At 52.0% G+C, this 23,888-nt stretch overlaps 1 protein-coding gene across 2 annotated transcripts; it reads left to right on the top strand.

Annotated features, from left to right (window-relative positions):
• Nucleotides 1-351: 351 nt before the first annotated feature.
• On the top strand, nt 352-4,329 carry LOC109739079 (uncharacterized). Of its 2 annotated transcripts, XM_020298162.4 has the most exons (4): nt 354-909; nt 2,165-2,327; nt 3,319-3,512; nt 4,059-4,329. In XM_020298162.4, the coding sequence occupies exons 1-2, from the start codon at nt 614-616 to the stop codon at nt 2,238-2,240; spliced, it is 372 nt and encodes a 123-aa protein (XP_020153751.1). In that variant the 5' UTR covers nt 354-613; the 3' UTR covers nt 2,241-2,327; nt 3,319-3,512; nt 4,059-4,329. The 2 variants fall into 2 exon arrangements, with proteins under 2 accessions (XP_045090632.1, XP_020153751.1); XM_045234697.2 differs by lacking the exons at nt 3,319-3,512; nt 4,059-4,329 and adding an exon at nt 2,692-3,078 and having other exon boundaries at nt 352-909.
• The last annotated feature ends 19,559 nt before the right edge of the window (nt 4,330-23,888 follow it).

The raw sequence follows: 23,888 nt of genomic DNA, 5'->3' as shown, positions 1-23,888 counted from the left end.
TTGATTTGGTCCAATTTTGCAACAAATATATTATAGGTCCTTCACAAAAAAACTCATTTTGGACACTCGAAAAATGATTAAAAATAGCTAGAAAGATCAGAAATGCATACAACTTGGTTCTCATCCATAAAATGTGGTCTAACTTGAGTGAAAATTTGTGTGATACCCTTTGCGAAATATTTTTGATAGCTGCTTCACAAAATAGCTCTATCTTTAGTACTTGGAAATTATTTTAAATCACAGATTCTCGGACCAATCAGAACACTTCTCACGGATCACCCCGCTCTATCTAATCTGAACCGTCCACACAGGCGGATCCAAAGTCTCTCACTCACCTCTCAGCAGGCCAACCCAAACCCTAACTCCACTCCTCTCCCCTCTCTCCCCCGATTCAGATCCACTCCTCAGCCGCCACCTACCTCCCGCCCCCGATTCAGCCGATTCCGCCACCCGCGCCCGCGCGCCACCACCCGCTCCTCCGCCGCTTTTCCTCCGTCCCTGATGCCTCACTCCTCGCCTTCCGCCGTAGGGCCGCCGTACTCGTCCCGCCCTCGGCGCCGCACCTCCATGGCCACCTCCGCTGGCTCCTCGCCTCCACCTCCGCCTCGGGCGGATGGCCGACAGCGATGCCGAGAGCTGCGGGCCGCTCGTGGCCGCCGACGACGTGAGGAGGGGGATCTTCAACCGCCCGCGGGCCACTGGCAACCAGGAGGCGCTCTCTGACCCCTTCTTCGACCGCCCGCTCGAGGACCACTATGAGCACCTCCCGTCCAGCTACTACATCGACCTCGACGTGAACAAGGCCGTCGACGTGCTGCTGCACTGCCGAATCCTCGCAGAGTGCGCCGCGGACCCCGACGAGATCCACCCGCCCTCTCCCATGTGTCCGCCCTGTCGTCCGTCCCCAAGGTACCCTGCCCGACCGCACCCAGTCAGTTCTCTTCTCCGTGGCTGGATCAGGACGTTGTTCGTTCGCCCTAGATACATAGATCTCTCGGTTTCGATGCTCGATTCTAGGAGTATTCGTTATCAACAGAAATGAATCAATTGCTCTCAAGGTCGATCCCATCCCATCTAGTATCGTCTGTATGTATCTGTATCTGCCTTGTATGTATTTACTTGTAACAAAATTCAGTCTGCACATCTGCATTGCACAAATACCTGCTCTCGGCTTCATCTTTTTTTACATCCGACCGAATCCTATCTTCTTGTATTTTCTTGTTATACATAGATAGATGCATACGGCAGGATGGTATGCTCTATTTGTTCACCTGTCTGTCTGTTGCAAGTCTGAAGGATGCATATCTCTTTCATATATACATACTGTATTTTTTATCAATTTCGTTTTCCTCATACAAACTTACATGATGATGCGCAAAGGACTACATTTCATATATACATGCTGCTTACATGTCTTCTGATGCCACAACAAAGGACTACATGTGGTTTCTTCAGTGGTGCTCCTCATGTTCAATAATATTAATTTCTTGATCAGTTGAAATGTTTGGTTACCCACTGTCTCCTTGAAATATATAATCATGCTTTCATTCTGATTTGTACATCATCCTGGATGGTCTGCCCAAAAGATGCTCATAGCTTTTCTGTTAGCCTGCGTTGCAGCTCATTTTTTTATTTAAAGAACAACCATATGGCACAGTGGTTCTACTGCTCATAAATTGACAGAAAGGTTCTAGCATGTTTTCATTTGCAAGTAAAACTCGACCTTCTTTTAGTTGAGTGAATATCTTTCAGATATGGAACCTTTTTACAGTACATTTCTTTCCTTCTAAATGTGAATTCATGTACATCATCAAGCATTTTCACATTTGCTGTAGCACTACGTAATGGTGTACTTCTTTTCTGTGCAAAGAGGTGTTGTGCATGGTGATCGCCTTCAATTTACTTTCTGCCTGTAGAGTTACTGTGTTAAATCTTGAATGAAGCATACGGGTAGTGGCATCTCTTGGGTCAAGTGTTTCTCAGATGCTTGTATGTATCTTGGCTCAGTAAATCGATATAATCCTTACTTAGCTATGAAGGGACTTTCATGAATCATAGCACTGGTGTGTGGCTGCCATGCATCTCTGGATTATTGGTTTAGTGTACTGTAGATATGCGATCCTTTTATCTAACTAGCTTGTATGTGCTTGTTCTTGAACTGCAGGTCACGGAGGTTCTGCTGGAAACAAGTTCAGGATGTCTCTAGGTCTGCCTGTAGCAGCCACTGTGAACTGCGCTGATAACACTGCTGTTGCATTTGGCGGAGCTGCCGCTGCCGCCCCAAAGGGCAACCTTCATCAGACATAACCCCATAATAGGGCCTCAAGGTACTGTGCCCCATCGAAGCTCTTTCTAAATTGCTGAAATGAATATGGCTAGGCTGATGTGCCTCTTGTATCTATTGCTCGATTTGTTATGATTGATTCACCAAGAGTGATTCTTCTACTATCTTGTAGTAAGGTTAATTGTACAACAATGGATGATTATAATTTGGTTATTGCTAGAATAATTCATCAACTTGAGCTGAGGCCGGCTGTGAAATTGAACTGTTATTCATTACATGCTCTGTTAGACCATGCTATAGTTGCTAGAACTGAGCTGGGTGATACATGCGTCCAACTAATAAATGACACCTAGCACCATGGTAGAGAGATAAATGAATCTTCTCATGCGTCCAACTAATATATGCAGGGTACTGATTTTTCCCCAGAGCACTCCCCATGCTGCCAATCCATTATAGTTCCTGAAATCCGCTTCGACCTTGTGCCGTTGCTGCCCGTCATTGGCCCGATACATGCCTCCCTGCCTGCAGTACAACAAAGCTATATGAGAGATTAGATTGTAGATTTGGGTCGTGCTTTTTGATTTATGATTGCAGCATGCCATCAAAGCCCCATAATTTCCTCATTGTTTGTGCTCAGAAGTTTCAGTTTGATGCTTTCCGACTTGAATGTGCAGGTCTAGATATATTGCAACCAAATGATAGAGTAGATATCTATACTAATGTTTTTTTAAATGTGGTAACAAACTACCAGATAGATCAGAAATTTAGAACAATGAAGTACACTTAACTGTTTCTACATTTTGTTTGGACGAGCCCATCCCATGATTTACCAGTTGGGAGCATACTTTGTCTCTGTTGTTAATTGCTTATGTAAAAGTTGCTTGGTTTATGCTGCTCCGTTGAATTTTTGTAGCTTCTAAGTACCAATTCGGGGTAACTTGCGCTAGGAGCCATAGTTAATCAGTGCACTATTCTGTGGGTTTGTACTTACCAGTACATTATCGAATTATTTATGCATGTACTTATGTTTTTAGGTCTGGGGAAGATCTCAGGATATGGATCTGTATCCTTCTTTGGACACAAATCATTCGGCAAGACATCTACCGATAGAAAACGCTATTGTTCCTTTTGAACTGGAAAACAGTGCTGGACCCTCTATTGATCAAGATGGTTCAGATCTGTCCCCAAGCATATAGGAGGCTTTGCACCGGTCAACCATGGACATAAGGTATATGAATTTCCTGCACAAAATCTTTTACTCCCTCTGTCCCAAAATATAAGAACGTTTTTAACACTACACTAGTGTCAAAAATGTTCTTATATTATGGGACGGAGGGAGTATTTATTAAGCAAACTGTATATATAGTTTCCAGAAATCTTAAGCATTGTATGTTAGCCTTTACTCTATTTTTGCCCTTGATAACTCTTTCAGCAGTTCAAAATATTTTTGGACAAGATATGTCATCTGAACCTAGGAGTTATTCCTGAATGTTTGTCTATCAGCTAGTATGATGGCACATTAACATCTTTCTCAGGGTGCTAGAGTAACATAATCTTGGAATCTGCAGATTTACTAAACTGAGGCATTGGGCATTGGAATTTAGGCATTTATGTATAATTTTAGTTTTGGATGTGTCCAATGCTAACATTACTGTCAACTGTCAAGTTGATTCTAAAATGTCTCATTAACTTCATTATTTTGTTATTTATTGTTAAATATGCTGTTAGATTTACTTCTATTTTGTTCCTAAACATTTTGTTCTGTAACGTGCAGATGCTGGGCTTTCATGTTTCTTCGTGAGCATTAGGACAAAGAAGTCGGAGGAAGCATAGTTCTAGCTCATTAGAGCTAGTTCTGAGAGTAATGAAGCCCTTTATGCTGCTCCTATTTGTATGTGTGTTATATGATGTAGCAGAATCTGGCTCATGTGATTGTACACTTGTGGAGCTTGTTATTTGATTGTAAACTTGATGTTGATCACATTTGTATGTGTGTTATATGATGTAGCACTTTGATGGTTGATAATATTTGAAGTATTTCGTGTGTTCGGTGTGCCAATTTAAATACTATGTATTTATTTGTGTTAAATTAAAAAATTGAAGAATATTGCCCTGACGGCTAGGACCCAGTACTAGAACCTAACAATGGGGACCCGCTTGACTAGTGAACCCACTTTATAAAAAAAGAAAAAATGAAACTGTTGAGACAAAAAGGCAACGGGCCAACATTAAAAAGGTTGTAATGTTGGGCTTGGCCCATGAACCCAACCAAAAATTGACAGAAAAAGGCTGAATTGTTGGTCTCGGCTTGTGTAAAACACTGAATTGGACCGGGCTGATTCTTATCCACGTCAGCTTGCCACGCTGGAACCCTACATGGCTTGGGGAGGTTGCTAGTGACCAAAAATTTGGTCGTGGAACCAACGACCTTTTACATATCACAAAGAAGGTCGCTAATTTCAGTTTACGACCGCCAGCTTTTGACCATCTGTTTTTGGTCACAAAAAGGTCGCAAATGAAAAACAATGACCTTTCAGTGACCAATAGTGATGGTCGCAAGTTGACATATTTCTTGTAGTGTTCTCACCTTTTGGTTTGTGTTTGAGAGCAAGGATCGCGCCTGCTACCCCCCGTGAGCACCTCGCGAGCGGGGGCTGGGCGTGGTGTGCGCAGTACGAGCATGCTCGGGCAAGCCTGGGCGGCGCCAAGGCCCCCTCGTGGTTAGGAACGCAACTGCCGCAGGATCACTGCGCGCACACCTTGCCGTAATCCGGCAACCGGCTCCTCGCGAAGCCCACTCGGCCAGGCCAGCGGGCGCCCCAGGAAGCTTAATCCTCGCGAGCCCCCAGAGGGCCTGCCCCGAGAGAGGAGTGCTTCCACAACATTAGGACCCGCTCAAGGCCGGCAGCACCAAAGATAAGTCGTAGTAGTTACTCGGGTCGGGAGCCTTCTGGTTCACGACAGTGCGTACTAGAACCTATCTCAAAATCACATCATCGTTTCATACATTATAAGGACCCCCTGTAATAATGCTTTCATGCCCCATCGGGCCGTACCCAAAGGTTTTTTGCATACACGTCAGAGCAGGCAGGGAAATGCAGGCCAAGCCTGATGCGCTGCTACGGGCGTCGTCCTCATCGTCATGATCCGCACCACCTGCGCTGCCACCGGAGCCGTCCTCATCGTCATCATCCGCACCGCCTCCTTCGGCCGCAATGACGACCGCATCATCCTCAGGAGCAAATGATGTTGCTCGAAGCTACGTCGGTATTTCCCCAAAGAGGAAGGGATGATGCAGCACAACGGCGGTAGGTAATTCCCTCAGATATGAAACCAAGGTTATCGAACCAGTAGGAGAACCAAGCAACACAACGTAAACAACCCCTGCACATAGATAATAAATCCTCGCACCCGACGTGTTAAAGGGGTTGTCAATCCCTTTCGGGGTACGGCGCCTCAAGATAGGCAAAGGACGTGAGGTAAATTTGTAGTAGATTGATAGATCGAACACCAAATAAAATAAATAGAAAGAAAATGCAGCGAGGTATTTTTTGTATTTTTGGTTTAATAGATCTGAAAATAAATGCAAAGGAAAAGTAGATCGCGAAGGCAAATATATGAGAAAGAAGACCCGGGGGCCATAGGTTTCACTAGTGGCTTCTCTCGAGAAAAATAGCAAACGGTGTGTAAACAAATTACTGTTGGGCAATTGATAGAATTTCAAATAATCATGACGATATCCAGGCAATGATCATTATATAGGCATCACGTCCAAGATTAGTAGACCGACTCCTGCCTGCATCTACTACTATTACTCCACACATCGACCGCTATCCAGCATGCATCTAGTGTATTAAGTTCATGGAAAAACGGTGTAATGCAATAAGAACGATGACATGATGTAGATAAGATCTATCTATGTAGAGATAGACCCCATCGTTTTATCCTTAGTAGCAATGATACATACATGTCTTTTCCCTTCCTGTCACTGGGATCAAGCACCGTAAGATCGAACCCACTACGAAGCACCTCTTCCCATTGCAAGATAAATAGATCAAGTTGGCCAAACAAAACCCAAATATCGGAGAGAAAATATGAGGCTATAAGAGATCATGCATATAAGAGATTGATGTCTACTACGCAACCTTCTTCTTCTAGACGTTGTTGGGCCTCCAAGTGCAGAGGTTTGTAGGACAGTAGCAAATTTCCCTCAAGTGGATGACCTAAGGTTTATCAATCCGTGGGAGGCGTAGGATGAAGATGGTCTCTCTCAAACAACCCTGCAACCAAATAACAAAGAGTCTCTTGTGTCCCCAACACACCAAATACAATTGTAAATTGTATAGGTGCACTAGTTCGGCGAAGAGATGGTGATACAAGTGCAATATGGATGGTAGATATAGGTTTTTGTAATCTGAAAATATAAAAACAGCAAGGTAACTAGTGATAAAAGTGAGCGTAAATGGTATTTCAATGCTAGGAAACAAGGCCTAGGGTTCATACTTTCACTAGTGCAAGTTCTCTCAACAATAATAACATAACTGGATCATATAACTATCCCTCAACATGCAACAAAGAGTCACTCCAAAGTCACTAATAGTGGAGAACAAACGAAGAGATTATGGTAGGGTACGAAACCACCTCAAAGGTATTCTTTCCGATCAATCCATTGGGCTATTCCTATAAGTGTCACAAACAGCCCTAGAGTTCGTAGTAAAATAACGCCTTAAGACACATATCAACCAAAACCCTAATGTCACCTAGATACTCCAATGTCACCTCAAGTATCCGTGGGTATGATTATACGATATGCATCACACAATCTCAGATTCATCTATTCAACCAACACAAAGTACTTCAAAGAGTGCCCCAAAGTTTCTACCGAAGAGTCAAGACGAAAACGTGTGCCAACCCCTATGCATAGGTTCATGGGCGGAACCCGCAAGTTGATCACGAAAACATACATCAAGTGAATCACGTGATATCCCATTGTCACCACAGATATGCACGGCAAGACATACATCAAGTGTTCTCAAATCATTAAAGACTCAATTCGATAAGATTACTTCAAAGGGAAAACTCAATCCATTACAAGAGAGTAGAGGGGGAGAAGCAACATAAGGTCCAACTACAATAGCAAATCTCGCGATACATCAAGATCGTATCACCTCAAGAACACGAGAGAGAGAGAGAGAGATCGATCAAACACATAGCTACTGGTACATACCCTCAGCCCCGAGGGTGAACTACTCCCTCCTCGTCATGGAGAGCGTCGGGATGATGAAGATGGCCACCGGTGAGGGTTCCCCCCTCCGGCAGGGTGCCGGAATAGGGTCCCGATTGGTTTTTGGTAGCTACAGAGGCTTGCGGCGGCGGAACTACCGATCTCTTCTATTCCCCGAAGGTTTTAGGGTATATGGATGTATATAGGTGGAAGAAATATGTCAGGGGAGCCACGAGGGGCGCATGAGGGTGGAGGGCGCGCCCAGGGGGGGTGGGCGCGCCCCCTGCCTCATGCCTTCCTCGTTGCTTTATTGACGTGGACTCCAAGTCCCCTGGGTTGCTTTCTTTCCAAAAATAACTTCTCCAGAAGGTTTCATTCCGTTTCTACTCCGTTTGACATTCCTTTTCTTCGAAACACTGAAACAAGGGAAGAAACAGGAACTGGCACTGGGCTCTGGGTCAATAGGTTAGTTCCAAAAATAATATAAAAGTGCATAGTAAAGCCCATAAAACATCCAAGATGGATAATATAATAGCATGAATACTTCATAAATTATAGATACGTTGGAGACGTATCAGAGATCAAAGAAAATCAAATAACTTTCATGGATATAAAAAGATATAACTGATCATGAACTCAAAGTTCATCAGATCCCAACAAACACACCACAAAAGAGTTACATCATGTGGGTCTCCAAGAGACCATTGTATCGAGAATTTAGCGAGGGAGAGGAAGCCATCTAGCTACTAACTACGGACCCGAAGGTCTACAAAGAACTACTCACACATCATCGGAGAGGCACCAATGGAGGTGGTGAACCCCATCCGAGATGGTGTCTAGATTGGATCTGGTGGTTCTAGACTCTGCGGTGGCTGGATGAATATTTCATCGATTCCTTTAGGGTTTCTGGAATATTGGGGTATTTATAGAGCAAAGAGGCGGTCCGGGGGGCACCCGAGGTGGGCACAACCCACCAGGGCGCGCCTGGGCCTCCTGACGCGCCCTGGTGGGTTGTGCCCCCCTCGGGACACCCCCGAGGCACAGCCAGGGCTCGTTGTGTTCCTTGTGGCCCATAAAAAATCATTGTGGAGTTTCGTGGCATTTGGACTCCGTCTGATATTGATTTCCCGCGATGTAAAAAACATGGAAAAACATCAACTGGCACTTGGCACTATGTCAATAGGTTAGTACCAAAAAATGATATAAAATGATTATAAAACATCCAAGATTAATAATATAACAGCATGGAAAAATAAAAAATTATAGATACATTGGAGACGTATCGGTGAACTCCGCGACCAGGTCGTCAACATGGTCGTCCACCCAGTCCGCCAGATTGCCCTGGATGACTCGGGGCATGGGGGCTATCGCGGCGTTGAATTCAAAATGGGGGTCAATGTTGAGAAGGTGACTGTAGACGCGTGAGAACACATGCCCGAGAAGGCCCCAGCTTCTCTCTTCGACGAGCTTGCGAGCCCTCACGGCCCGGTCCTCCAGACGAGTGATGATCTGGGTGAAGAAGCGGAGGTGGCTGGTGTTGTCATCCTCGTGCGGGTGGGAGACGCTCTCCTCGCAGATCGTGTCCAAGGACCGGTTGGCCCCGACCCTGAGGTCCTTGAGCATCGAGGAACGCTCGCGCTGCATCGTCCGGCGGCGGCATGCTTCATTCGCGGTCTTCTCCGCGAGGGATGTGACGGCCCCAACCTGCTGCGGAAGTGAGGACAGGTCAGCGCGAGCGGAGGCCAAGTCAGGTTGGGCGAAGGCCTGAGCCTCCTTGGCGGCCCTCTCGCGCTGCTCTGCCACAGCCAGCTTCGTCCTGAGGGCGGTGGTTCTGCCCTCAAGCTCGGCTTGCTGCAGTTCGAAGCGGGTCTCCTGGAGCTCCAACTCCCGGCGGTGCTCACCAACAAGAGCCGCTCGAATCTTCTCCTTGATCAACCTCCTACTGGATCCTGGCCTCCCGAGCGGCAACAGCGTCCTCAGCCGCGGTTGCCTGGCGCTCCCTCACCTCTAGTCGCTCGAGCTCCAGGATGTGCTCCAGGACCTCAAGCGCGAGCACCTCCTCGCGTTCCTGGACCTCCTTCTTATTGGAGGGGGCCTCGCTCGGCGGTGCCGCCAGGGCAGCCCTGCGCGCCTAGATCTGCCGAGGACGGTGTTCGAAGCTCGAAGCTCCCACTCTCGCTCCTTGGCCGCCTCACGAGGCAGTCAGCGGCCTTGGTTTCCTCCAGAGCGTGGGCGCAAGCCTCACAAGAAGCTGCGAGCGATACCGTGGCGCTTGCACGGGCGCGCTTGTGCTGAAGATGCCAAAGGTTGACGACGACCTGCAACTGGTGCCACTCGCGCGCCAAGCGGAGGCCCTCCGTCTTGAGGCGGGCGTCGACATCTACAAGCTCTACTCCGAGCCGACTCAGCGTGCCCGTCGTCTCCTGGAAATGTTCATGGACGACTGTGTTGCGCCCGCATGCAAGCTCCAGCGCGCGGCCAAGCCCATCCTCCGTGTCGGGGGCTGCTGGAGAGGCACGAAGTGGCTCGCCCGACTCTGGCAAGGGGCTGGTCGCCGACGTTTCCCCAGCCGCTCCCCGAGTCTCGGTGTAGGCGCTGGGCGGCACGGCCTTGCCGCTCGAAGATGAAGCCAATGCTGGGGTTGCCCAGCCACCGGCGATGACCAATGGAGGAGCCCTCGGCACGCCTCTTGCGCTCCAGGAGTGACCACGAGGGAAGGATGTTGGGAGCACAGGCTCACGGCCTCCCAGCGGTGCACCCGCCTCGCGGATTGGCCCCGTGCCTCACGCAGGTGTTTTGCGCGGGGGCTTGGAATCATGAGCGGACCAAGGACCTCCGGAGGTCGCTCCCCAGGAGGTTTCGCCACCACAGCCAAAGGGATCCTGAGGAGCCAGGGTCAGGAAATGATGTGACACGCGGAAAACCACAAAGATAAGGCACTTACCCGTCTATGGCTATGTACTTCCTCTATTTCAGGGGCCGATAGGCGTCACCACTTCAACTCGGGAGACCTTTCCTCTTGGGGAGTGCTTCAAGGTTCAGACGAAGCGAGCCGGGGCTCGGGGCATGACCCTTGGTGGCTGGGCAGCGTACTACCACCTCAGGACTACCTGCCCGAGCTTCAAGGGCAGCCGCCTCAGGAGCATCGGGCCGCACCAGCTCTCTAGTGGCCTCCTCGGGGGCGCTCGCCGGAACTTCAGGAGTGGCTATCTCGGGAGCACCTGATGACACCCGCTCCCCAGCGGTCTCCCCAGGAGTACCCAAAGGCGTTTGCCCCCCTGCATCCACATCCGGGGCACGCGCCGCAGGGTCGACGAGCATAGGAGCCACCAAGATGGGATTCTTGCGAGGCCCTTCAAGGCCCCCCCGGCGTAGCCCCCACTCTTCAAAGAGGGGAATCTGCTTCACGAAGTCCTCTTTGTTCGAGCAATGCCATAAGAGGCAGCCTTCCTCCGGAAGCGCGGTGGGTGCTGGATCACCCGTCAGGAGCTCGAGCATCGCGCGCAACGTCTTGGAAGGGAGCGAAGGCACTTGGAGCCTCATGGGGTCCTTGTTGTCAGTGAAGGCCCACATTGGGCGAGAATGGCGCTGGAGCGGGGCGATGCGCCACCGGGCGAACTCCTTCGCCACCATCGGCGCCGTCACCCCGACCTTCTTCAACTTGTCCAGCCTGGACCAGACGTGGGCGAGCGGACGGTCGACGAGCTTCATGTGCCCCCTGCCGGAGCTGGGTACCGCCGGTGCTCGCGGGAGCAGGAGCAAGGGGCTAAGCGTGCCGGCGTCCACATACACCCACTGCTTCCGGAATCCCTTCACATCCGGGCAGAGAGTGAAGTCGATGTCTGAGCCAGCTGTCGCCGCCACAACCAAGAATGCCATGCACCCCGAGCGCTGGCGGTCGTCGACCAGGTGGAGTGAGAAGAAATGGCGAAACAAGGTGACAGACGGGGCAATACCCACCATAGCCTCGCACAGGAAGGCGAAGGCAGCAAGGAGGATGATGGACCGGGGGTCCAGATGCAGCGCTTGGATCTGGTAATGTGAAACTATGTCATTGAAGAAATCAGAGAAAGGGGCGACCAAGCCAGCCAGGAGTGCATGAAGATGGATGGGGATCTCGGTGGCCTCCATGTCGATCATAGCCCGGGAGGCAGGCCAGGCCATCGTCGCCCTCCACTCGTTGGAATCAGTGGCAAGGGCCGGCCGGAACTTGTGCAGCCCCTCCCGCTTAATCATCAAGAGCGGGCTCCAAGCCCGGTCGGGATTCGGCGGGAGCGCATGCCTTCCCCTTCTTCTTCGACCTCGGGGCCATGGCGTCAAGGGAGGATTGGCGCCGGCACTGGATCTGGGTGAAGAGCCGCAAGTTCACAGGAAAGGGGGGAGTCAAGGGCGAGCACGTTGGGCAGTGATGGCACAACTGCGCTTGCAGCAGGCAGCCGTCAAGCCTGGCAGTTACCGAGGCTGCGTGGGGAAGTGGAGTCGCCCACGTCCCATCCAGCGCCACGCGTCGACCAGGCCCGCAGGCGGTCGGGGCCCGTGGCGCTTCGCCCTTGCCCTTTGGCTTCGCCTCGAAGCCAAGTCCGAGCGTGCCTTGGGCCTGGGGGCCACTATCGGCGTTCTGGGAACCGGGGTACCCAGACTTGCCTGCATGCGGCCCGCCGCGTGGCTCCATCTACGGCCTGGTACAACCCATCTTCAGTTCCAACAACACAAGACCCTCGCGAGGTGGACAACGTCAAGACCTCCAGAAGGAGCGGCCTCCTTGGGCTGGCTCCTGAGGAGCGGAGATTTCTATGCAAGCCTCACCTCGTGAGGTTCGGATGACGCGAGCCATGACAACCAAGGCCAGGCGTGCCAGCGGGCGCAGTACAACAGGTTTCCTCTTTGGTGCTAAAGAGGCAAGCGCAGGCACGGAGTCCCGAGGCATCAACCAAAGGTTACCATTTCCATGCTACAAGACCAAGACCGCCAGGGCGGCAGGACGGAGGTCATCACCGAGCCCACCACGGTGTCACGACCTGAAGCTTTGCAGGCAAAGACCACCTTTTGTCAGGATAAGATGTACCAGTTGTCTCCCTTCGAATTTGGCCGTTGTGGGACCCCTTCCCGCCTTCATTTGGGAAGAAGACAAGGCCCCTATAAATAGAGCCTAGCCGCCACCGTATAGAGGGATCCGAATCCAGTCCATCCTCTCCGTCACCCAAACATAAGAGCACACCTCCTGAGGTTGTTCTCCCACTGTACTAGTTCATCCTCAGCCCACCTCGAGGCCAATCCAGCACAAAGCAGGAGTAGGGTTTTACACCGCAAGGTGGCCCGAACCTGGGTAAACTGCTGTGTCCCATTTCCTTCCAGTTCATCGAGCTAGGCCGTGGGATCGACGAGTTGGTATACTGGGGAGGTTGATTTCTTCGCATGCACCTTAGAGTTTGAATCTACCCAGGGTCTGCGGAGCTCGAAATCCGACAGCGGCAGGTGCAATGGCCGCCAAAGTTCAGGCCGGAGCTGCCACCTCGATAGGACGACATGGCGGATGCCGCGGGGTTTCTCCAGGTGTATGCGAAGGCTGTCTGGGCAGCCGGCGGCGACGATAAGGTCAAGGCGAATTGGCTCCCCATGGCCCTTACGGGTGTGCCGCGTGCCTAGCTCGTTGGCTTGCCGGAGTCTTCAGTGGCCTCCTGGGAAGAGCTGTGCAGCCTCTCCACCGCGCGCTTCCCAGCACCCGCTCCCCACGCCGTCACGACCATCCTTGGCGGGTCGCAAGCGCCAGTCTCGGACCGCCACATCAAGCAGTTCTTCTGCTGGGTGGGCGCCGCACACGCGCAGCGGGGAGCCCCTCCGGGCTGGGTGGCGCCTAAGGCCGACCTCACCTGTCACATCCCTAGCTTTAGCCTTGCTTGTGGGATAGTCTTGGTTGTTGCATCATGTTTAAATTTTGCATAAACTTGAAACGGGGATGTTCAAACCCTAGCACCAAATGAAATCCAACTAGGATCAAAATAAAATATTTCCAATGAACCCAAATTGCCCTTCAGAAAAGTTCATCATTTTTGAATTGGTTCAAAACCTCTGCCAAAAATGGTGCACATTTTTGTAGGTCATCCTGGATTTTTAATTAAATTATAAAGTATTTGAATTTTGGCATTTAATTGCTATAAATATTTTAGATGTCCAGATAATCCTGAAAACAATTGAGGGCTGTTGGGAATATTCCAATATGTGCCCAAAATTTATTCCAGGATTTATAAAAATGGTTTAGTACTTTTACTAAATCAAAACAGACAAAAGAATATAGAAAAACAGAAATGGAAAAGAGAGAGGAGAAAACCTTACCTGGCACTTACCTGCAACCCACCTGAGCCGGCCCATTAGGCAGCCCAGCCCACCAGGCAGTCGTGCCATCTTCAACCTCTGCCAGTACCCAGAGGCGAAGACGCACGCGCGCGCTGGGAGGCCTCCACCTCCTGCTTCGAGCTGGCGGTCTCCCCTCGAGCCTATCCGCTCCTGGAGATGTCATGCAGCCTCCTTCCTCCTTCCCCATGCCTCTCTGGCTCTCTGCCTCTACCCTAGCGCCGAATCCGAGTAGCCCCGAGAGAAACCGCCAGCCATCGTTGCCGCCAGTGCGCCCACCGCCGTTCCCGTGCCAAACCACCATCGCATTTAGCACCGCAGATGAGCACCGCATCTCCACGCTGAAGATTGAGTCCCCGGATGCCCTGCAGCTGTGCCACCATCACCGTCTTTGCCGCCTCGGCCGCCGGACATCGTCCTCAAATTCGCCGGCTACAGAGTGTCCCCGCAATGCCTTCCTCTCCATTCAAACCGTTGTGAGCCCCTGGTAAAGACCCCTCTAATCCCCTGGCCTCGTACGTCCCCTAGCTAGCTTTCCACCTTGGCCGAGCACCGCCGTCCGCCATGGCCGGCAAGTTCTGCGCTCCCGAGCTCTCCCGCTCGCAGCCGAGCATACCAACGCACTCAGTGCGTTTGTAGGAGCCCAAAACACCCAACCGCTGCTCCTACCGTGCTCGGTGGCGTCGTTTTGGTCGATGCCCGAACTTCGGCCACCGCCACGAGCTCGCTTCCGGCGAGCTCGAGCTACCCTGCGTCCCCTCGTTGCCTCCCCTGGATGCGGTCGAGCGTAGACTACGCCCTGGTGCCCTCAGAGCTCCAAACCGATGCCGGTAGCGCAAGTTCGGCGTGCCTCCGCCGTTGGATGAGGCTGCCGCCGGCCAAACTCTGGCGACAGCCGACGTGGCACGATCATTAGGACTAACCCCCCTAATTAGCTACCTCACAGCCATTGATAGTAGGCCCAAACGCAGAGTCAAACCCAGTTAGCGCTCGATTTGACCGGGGTTTAGTCCCTGTGTCAATGGCACGCGGGTCCCACCAGTCAGGTTTGACCCTGGTCAACTCGGCTGACCTCCTCACGTAGTGGTGACACAATGCTGATGTCATTAATCATTTTCTGGATTAAAAATAATCATGAAATTCTAGAAAATGTTTAAAACTTCTAGAAATCATAGAAAATCAACCGTAACTCCAAATGAAATAATTTATGTATGAAAAATTATCAGAAAAATCAAATCTATCCATCTGTACCATTTTCATGCATGTTAGAACAACTTTTGTCTACTGTTTAGGGCAAATCAAATAAATGGCATTTGAATATCCACATATGGAGGTTGATTTTGAACCTTGGGTTCAAACCAACTTCATTTAATTTGTTGCTAGCAGCATGAACCCAAATCACAGCATATTGCCATGCCATGATCATGCATCATATTGTTGCACTGCAATGATTGTGTTCTTTCTCTATTGCCGATGGTTGTTCCCCCTCGGTAGACGCATGTTCCGACGATGAGTTCGTGACACCGATGGAGAGCTATACTATCTTCAGAAGTGCTAGGCAAGCAAACCCCCTTGTTCATTCTGATACAATACCACTCTCTCGCTCCTGCTCTCTGATAACCCACAAGTATAGGGGATCAATTGTAGCCTCTTTCGATAAGTAAGAGTGCCGAACCCAACGCGGAGCTAGAGGTAGAACAAATATTCCCTCAAGTTCTATCGACCACCGATACAACTCTACGCACGCTTAACGTTCGCTTTACCTAGAATAAGTATGAAACTGGAAGTACTTTGTAGATGTTGTTGGATAGGTTTGCAAGAATATAAAGAGCGCGTAAATAAAATTAGGGTTGTTTAGACAAAGACACAACTAAATTAGTTTTAGTAATTAGCTTTTTGCCACGAGAAAGTTATTTGTCCCTAGGCAATCGATAACTAGACCGGTAATCATTATTGCAATTTTATTTGAGGGAGAGGCATAAGCTAACATACTTTTTCTTCTTGGATCATATGCACTTATGATTGGAACTCTAGCAAGCATCCGCAACTACTAAAGATCATTAAGGTAAAACCCAACCATAGCATTAAAGCATCAAGTCCCCTTTATCCCATACGCAGCACCCCCTTACTCGGGTTTGTGTTTCAGTCACTCACGCAACCCACTATAAGTGAATCATGAACGTATTGCAACACCCTACAGCGGGAATCCCTCACGCTTGCGCGACACGGAGAGCACCATAGGACAGCACCAATAATAAAACATGCAACCCAAACCAATCACGATCATCAATTAACCCATAGGACAAAACGGATCTACTCAAACATCATAGGATAGCCATACATCATTGGGAAATAATATATAGCGTTGAGCACCATGTTTAAGTAGAGATTACAGTGGGTAAAAGAGGGGTTACACCGCTTCATAGAGGGGGAAGAGTTGGTGATGATGGCGATGAGGTTGTTGGTGTAGATGGCGGTGATGATGATGGCCCCGACGACGTTCCGGCGCCACCGGAAGAGAGGGGGAGAGGGCCCCCCTTCTTCTTCTTCTTCCTTGACCTTCTCCCTAGATGGGAGAAGGGTTTCCCCTCTGGTCCTTGGTCTCCATGGCATGGGAGGGGCGAGAGCCCCTCCGAGATTGGATCTGTCTCTCTGTCTCTCTCTGTTTCTGCGCTCCCAGATTCTGCCCTTTCACCGTTTCTTATATATCCGGAGATCCATAACTCCGATTGGATTGAAACATTCGCGAAGATTTTTCTTCGAAAATTAGCTTTCTTGCGGCCAAAGAAGAGCAGCAACCGCCTTACGGGGTGCCCACGAGGGTCAGGGGCGCGCCCCCTGCCTCGTGGCCCCCTCGGGCACCATCTCGCGTTGATTCTTCTTCCCAAATATCACAAATATTCCAAAAATATTCTCCATCCGTTTTTATCCCGTTTGGACTCCATTTGATATGGGTTTTCTGTGAAACATAAAACATGCAACAAACAGGAACTGGCACTGGGCACTGGATCAATATTAGTCCAAAAATTAATATAAAAAGTTGCCAAAAGTATATGAAAGTTGTATAATATTGGCATGGAACAATCAAAAATTATAGATACGACGGAGACGTATCAGCATCCCCAAGCTTAATTCCTGCTCGTCCTCGAGTAGGTAAATGATAAAAAGATAATTTTTGACGTGGAATGCTACCTAGCATAATCTTGATCATATAATCTAATCATGGCATGAATATTAAGACACGAGTGATTCAAAGCAATAGTCTATCTTTTGACATTAATACAATAGTACTTCAAGCATACTAATAAAGCAATCGTATCTTTTCAAAATAACATGGCCAAAGAAAGTTATCCCTACAAAATCATATAGTCTGGCTATGCTCCATCTTCACCACACAAAATATTCAAATCATGCACAACCCCGATGACAAGCCAAGCAATTGTTTCATACTTTTGATGTTCTCAAACCTTTTCAACTTTCACGCAATACATGAGCGTGAGCCATGGATATAGCACTATAGGTGGAATAGAATATGATGGTGGAGGTTGTGTGGAGAAGACAAAAAAGGAAGAAAGTCTCACATCGACGCGGCTAATCAATGGGCTATGGAGATGCCCATCAATTGATGTCAATGCGAGGAGTAGGGATTGCCATGCAACGGATGCACTAAGAGCTATAAGTGTATGAAATCTCAAACTGAAAACTAAGTGGGTGTGCATCCAACTTGCTTGCTCATGAAGACCTCGGGCATTTGAATATACAAGCCAAGTTCTATAATGAAAATTCCCACTAGTATATGAAAGTGATAACTCAAGAGACTCTCTATATGAAGAACATGGTGCTACTCTGAAGCACAAGTGTGGTAAAAGGCTAGTAACATTGTCCCTTCTCTCTTTTCTCTCATTTTTTTATTTTCATTATTTTTTTCTGTTTTTTTGGTGGGCTTCTTTGGCCTCTTTTTTTGGGCTTCTTTGGCCTATTTTATTTTGATAACCTCACCTGGGACAATGTTCTAATAATGATGAACATCACACTTTTATTTACTTACAACTCAATACAAGAACAAAGATATGACTCTATATGAATGCCTCCGGCGGTGTACCGGGATGTGCAATGATCTAGCGTAGCAAAGATATCAAAAAACGGACAAGCCATCAAAATATCATGCTAGCTATCTTACGATCATGCAAAGCAATATGACTGTCGGAGTAAATGGCCACGGGCAGCCTAACCAACTACCCCTCGCTCTTCGGAAAATTTATCAGGCCTTTCGGCCTTCAAGCACTCCAAGCATTTGGGCCGCCTTCCCTGGCCGGCTACCACTAAAACCGACTCCCGGAAGGCGACCCAGCCTCACCGACTCCCCCCTATGGCGACTACGGGGTGACCGACTCCAAGAAGCCGGCCGAGAAGGACGCCGACTCCTAGGAGCCGGCCAAGACCACAACCACTCCTACATAACGGCGACGTGACGGGGTGTGGCCACAGTGCGGCCCACGACCCCCGAAGCCCGAGGCGGGCATGGCTACAGGAGGCCGTACGGAATGGACGTCTCCCGTGCGGCTCGGCACTGTAGCCACGCTAGCCTCGACGTCATCCACGACCCACTCCTGTACGACCCAAGGACTGCGGGCCCCTTCAGCCAGAGAGAGGCGTGAAGGCGGCCCGGCTTTTCCTAGTCGGCCAAGAGTATAGCCGGCCTCCAGAAGCCGGCTACTCCCTTCCTCGAAGCAGGAGCCCCATTAAGGAGACAAGACGAGGTGAGGCTACAGTGATAGCCCCCGAGGCGGCCCACTGTAGCCACGCTCACCTCGACAAAGCCCTCATCATCAGAGGCGCGGCTATAGTAAGCAGCCGCCGACAAGACCCTAGGCGGTGGGACCGGCCTGTCGACCAAGTAGCCGGCAGCCAGCGGGACCCACCAGCCGGCGGGACCCAGCAGCTGGCGGAGAAGCCGGCGAGCGTAGACACTGACGGCTGGGACCAGTTCCCAGTCGGATTACCATTGTACCCCCGGGGGGTAGGCCTATAAACCCCCCGGAGCACCCATGCAAAGGGTTCGCTTCTAGGTTCGCACCCACGCATAGCACACACACCATAGATAGAGAGAAGCAAGAGCTAGCCTTGTTCTTCTTCTCCCTTGATCTCCACAACTCTAGGAGCGATTGTAGCTACCCTTTATCGATCTAGTGATCATGCGGAGACCCCGCAAAGCAGGACTAGGGGTGTTATCTCCTCGGAGAGCCCCGAACCTGGGTAAGATTCACCGGCGTGCATGTCTTCGCCTCATCCCGTTTCCGGGCACCGGCGATGTTTTATTGGCTCCCACAATGATAAGCCATCCCCTGGCATATGTCGTACCAACCACCCGACATTTGGCACCCACCGTGGGGCAGGTGCACCGTCGTCCGGAGACCTGTTCTGGACGGGAACCCTCTTCCTTCCCCGCGAGTGCAGCCAGCCTGCTGCGCCCGATGGCTTTTGCCTCGACACGCTGCAAGGCGTCGACGACGCCTGCGCAGCGAGCCGCCTCGCCGATATGCTCGGCGAGACTCGCATCTCCGACGAGCCTGCGTCCGACGCAGGCACCGACTACCCCGAGAGCCGCCTCATCAGCCTCCTCGACCAACTTCACGTCTCCAGCGAGCCCGCTGCGGACATGGAGTCGGTCGGCTCCACCGACCCGATGCTCATCGACTCCGACACCGCGTCGCTCGACGCCTACCCCTCCGACGTGGTGGTCTTCGACGACCCCCTCCCTCGAGCTGACAGTGGCAGCAACGCTGTCACCGAAGTGCTGGTCATCAGCCACGTCTCCAACTCGGGCGAGAACACCCGCGACGCTCAGCAAGCGGCGATGCACGACCTCTCCGTCCCCATCCCGGCCGACGCCGACGCCGAGACCCTGGAGGCACGCCGCCTTGCCCTCATCGCGGAGGGCAAGAAGATAGCCTCGATGAGACGCCTCACCGAGGCCCACCAGCGCGAAGTCGACCGCGCCGCCTTCGGGACGCCGCCGCCTAGCGGCCCGAGCCGAGCCGGCTTCGTCCAGAAGCGCGGCGCAGCCGTTGCCAGCATGCTGGGCGCAGATCGCCCCGTCTATGCCACCCCGCTTGAGAACCTGCGAGCCGCTCAGGCGGCTACAGAGGAGCTCAATGGGCTGGGAGCCGATGAGCTCCCTTACATGACAAGACGGATCCAGCAGCTGATTGACGCGGCTACAGAACGGCACGAAGCCGGCGCCCGAGCTGATAGCCATCCCCCGCGCCGGGAGCACGCCACGACGTCCCGCTCGCCGACTGCGAGCGGCGCGCGCCAGAGGGAAGACAAGGAGCCGGCTGCCAGCCGCAGCCGGACTCGCATTACCATCGAGCGCGACGCGGATGGCCGCCCTCGAGCTGTAGAGCACCAGGGAAACCTGCCTCCTCCTCCGCCTCGAAGAGAAAGACACCTCACTCCACCGCCTGTCACACATCCGACTCTTGGCGACCGACTCGGCCGCCGAGAAGGAGTCGGCGAAAACGACGCCAGCCACAGGATCGACCGCCTTGCTCGATCCTTGGCGCTAGAAGAAGAAGACAATGTCGGCCCGCCATGCTTTGGCCCCCGCATCCGCGACGAGCCCTTCCCCAAAGGGTTCTCGCTCCCCAGAGACACACCCAAGTACAACGGCTCGGTGAAGCCGGAAGATTGGCTCATCGACTACTCCACAGCCGTCAGCATCGCCAACGGCAATCGGCGCGTTGCCGTGAAGTACGCCCCCCTGATGCTGCAGGGCACGGCGCGCACATGGCTCAACAGCCTCAAGCCCTACAGCATCAACAGTTGGCTGGACTTCACCGAAGTTTTCGTCCGCAACTTCACCAGCACCTACAAGCGGCCTCCCAAGCCTCGCCAGCTCTCCCTCTGCGTCCAGGGGCCCAACGAGTCGACCCGCGACTACCTCACGCGATGGGCCGAGCTCCGCAACTCCTGCGAGGGAGTGCACGAGGTCCAGGCCATCGAGTACTTCACTGCCGGGTGCCGGGAGGGCACCCTCCTCAAGCACCGACTCCTCTGCGACGAGCCGGCTACCCTCGACGAGCTACTAGTCATCGCTGACAAGTACGCCACTGCCGACTCCTCCATGAAGACCGAGTTCCGGGTGGATGCCTCGGGGAAAGTAATTACTCCGGCTCCCAAGACGCCGGCTGGCGACCCTAACCGGCGCCCCTACCAGAACGACCACAAGCGCAAGGGCCCCATGCCGACTTCCTCCAGTCGGCAAGTGGCCACGATTGAAGACGAGCAGCCCGAAGAGCAGCCCGCTCCCAAGAAGAAGGGTGGCCGGCCGCCCTGGTAGCCGTCTTTCTCCTACGAACAAGCACTCGATGCTCCCTGCAAGTTCCACAGCGGCGCAAAGCCGTCCAACCATACAACACGGAAATGCCACTGGCTCACCCGCATCACCAAGGGCGAAGGGATGGTGCCGCCTCTGCCTCCCGGCCCGCCGCCTCCAGCTCCCCAGCAGCCGACGGCCCGGCCGGCAGTCGGCGCCATCCAAGACGAGTTCCCCGAAGCGCATGACGCCTACGTCGTCTTCACAAGTCAAGTCGACGACAAGCGCAACCGACGCCGGCAACACCAAGAAGTAAACGCAGTCGCCTCTAGCACCGCCGAGTTCATGCACTGGTCGGAAAAGCCCATCAGCTGGAGCCAGGCCGACCACCCAGAGGTGATGCCTTCGCCTGGCTCCTATGCTATGGTCTTGGACGTCACCCTTGCGACGGAGAGGTGAGCTGCCAGATTTTCCCGCGTCCTGATAGACGACGGAAGCAGTATCAACATACTGTACCACGATACCATGGACAAGCTAAACATCAAAGCAAAGCAGCTCATGCCGAGCCGCACCGTCTTCCATGGTATCATACCCGGCCTATCTTGCTCCCCAATCGGCAAGATCAAAATGGATGTTCTCTTCGGAGACAAAGATCACTTTCGCCGGGAAGCAATATGGTTCGAGGTGGTGGATTTGGAGAGCCCCTATCATGCACTGCTTGGCCGACCTGCGTTGGCCAAATTCATGGCTGTGCCCCACTACGTCTACCTAAAGATGAAGATGCCGAGCTCGAAGGGGATCATCACGGTAGCCGGCGACTACAAGAAGTCCATCGAGTGTGCCATGGCCAGCAGCCGGCTGGCCGAGTCCCTTGTGGTGGCAGAAGAAAAGAAGATGTTGGAACGGGTTGTGGCCATGGCCGGCAAGCAGCCGGCCTTGTCCCCCAACCCCAAGGACTGCGATGCGCAGGGCTCCTTCCAGCCTGCCAAAGAGACGAAGAAGATACCTCTAGACCCGGAGCACCAGGAGAGGTTCGCCGTGATTGGGGCGAACTTGGACAGTAAATAGGAAGGCGAGCTCGCCGACTTCCTCCGTGAGAATCGAGACATCTTTGCATGGTCCCCAAAGGACATGCCGGGCGTCCCGAAGGATTTCGCCGAGCACAAATTACATGTCCGAGCTGATGCGAGGCTGGTCAAGCAACCCCTCCGCCGACTATCAGAAGAGAAGCGAAGAATCGTGGGAGAAGAGATAGCCCGGCTCCTTGCAGCCGGCTTCATCATGGAGGTGTTCTTTCCAGAATGGCTTGCCAATCCAGTTCTGGTTCTGAAGAAGAATAACAAGTGGCGCATGTGCATAGACTACACAAGTTTGAACAAGGCCTGCCCAAAGGATCCATTTGCTTTGCCACGGATTGACCAAGTGATAGACTCCACAGCCGGATGCGAGCTGTTAAGTTTTTTGGATGCATACTCAGGGTATCATCAGATCAAGTTGGACCCGGCTGTCCGCCTGAAGACTGCCTTCATCACACCCTTTGGAGCTTTCTGCTACCTGACAATGACATTCGGCTTGAGAAACGCCGGTGCCACTTTTCAGCGTTGCATGCAGAAATGTCTCTTGAAACAACTCGGCAGAAATGCCCACGTCTACGTAGACGACATTGTGGTGAAGACAGAGAAGCGCGGTACCTTACTGGAAGACCTGAAAGAAACATTTGCCAACTTGCGCCGATTCCAGATCAAGCTCAACCCCGAGAAGTGCGTGTTCGGAGTGCCAGCCAGCCAGCTGCTAGGCTTCCTGGTCTCCGAACGCGGCATTGAGTGCAACCCTGTCAAGATCAAGGCCATCGAGAGGATGGAGATTCCCACCAAGCTGCGAGATGTGCAGAAGTTCACTGGCTGCTTAGCCTCCCTGAACCGTTTTATTAGACTAGGAGAGAAGGCTCTCCCTCTGTACCGACTCATGAAGAAGTCCACTCACTTTGAGTGGAAAGATCAAGCCGACCAAGCCTTCCATGAGCTGAAGAAAATGTTGACCACTCCGCCTGTCCTGGCTGCGCCGACTGAGAAGGAGCCCATGCTCCTCTACATCGCCGCGACAAGCCGAGTCGTCAGCACTGTTGTTGTGGTCCAGCGCCCGGAGGAAGGCCGAGCCCAGCTAGTCCAGAGGCCGGTCTACTATCTCAGCGAAGTACTATCTAGCTCAAAGCAAAACTACCCGCACTACCAGAAGATGTGCTATGGGGTGTACTTCGCTGCCAAGAAATTGAAGCCCTACTTCCAAGAGCACCCCATCACGGTCGTGTGCACTGCCCCGCTCGCCGAGATCATAGGCAGCCGGGATGCATCCGGCCGGGTGGCCAAATGGGCCATTGCCTTGGCGCCCTACACGATTTTCTATCAACCCCGCACCGCCATCAAGTCGCAAGCGTTGGCCGACTTCCTCGTCGACTGGGCCGAGACCCAGTACTTACCGCCGGCTCCCGACTCCACCCATTGGCGGATGCACTTTGACGAGTCCAAGATGCGCACCTGCTTGGGAGCCGGCATCGTCCTCACCTCTCCCAAGGGCGACAAGCTCAAATACACGCTGCAGATCCACTTCGCCGCCTCCAACAACGTGGCCGAGTACGAGGCGCTCGTACATGGGCTCCGGCTAGCCAAAGAGCTTGGCATACGCCGGATCCTGTGCTACGGCGACTCCGACTT

The sequence above is a fragment of the Aegilops tauschii genome, chromosome 3, assembly GCF_002575655.3.
Source record: "Aegilops tauschii subsp. strangulata cultivar AL8/78 chromosome 3, Aet v6.0, whole genome shotgun sequence".
Lineage (NCBI taxonomy): Eukaryota > Viridiplantae > Streptophyta > Magnoliopsida > Poales > Poaceae > Aegilops > Aegilops tauschii.
This window is presented reverse-complemented; position numbering and strand designations above follow the sequence as displayed.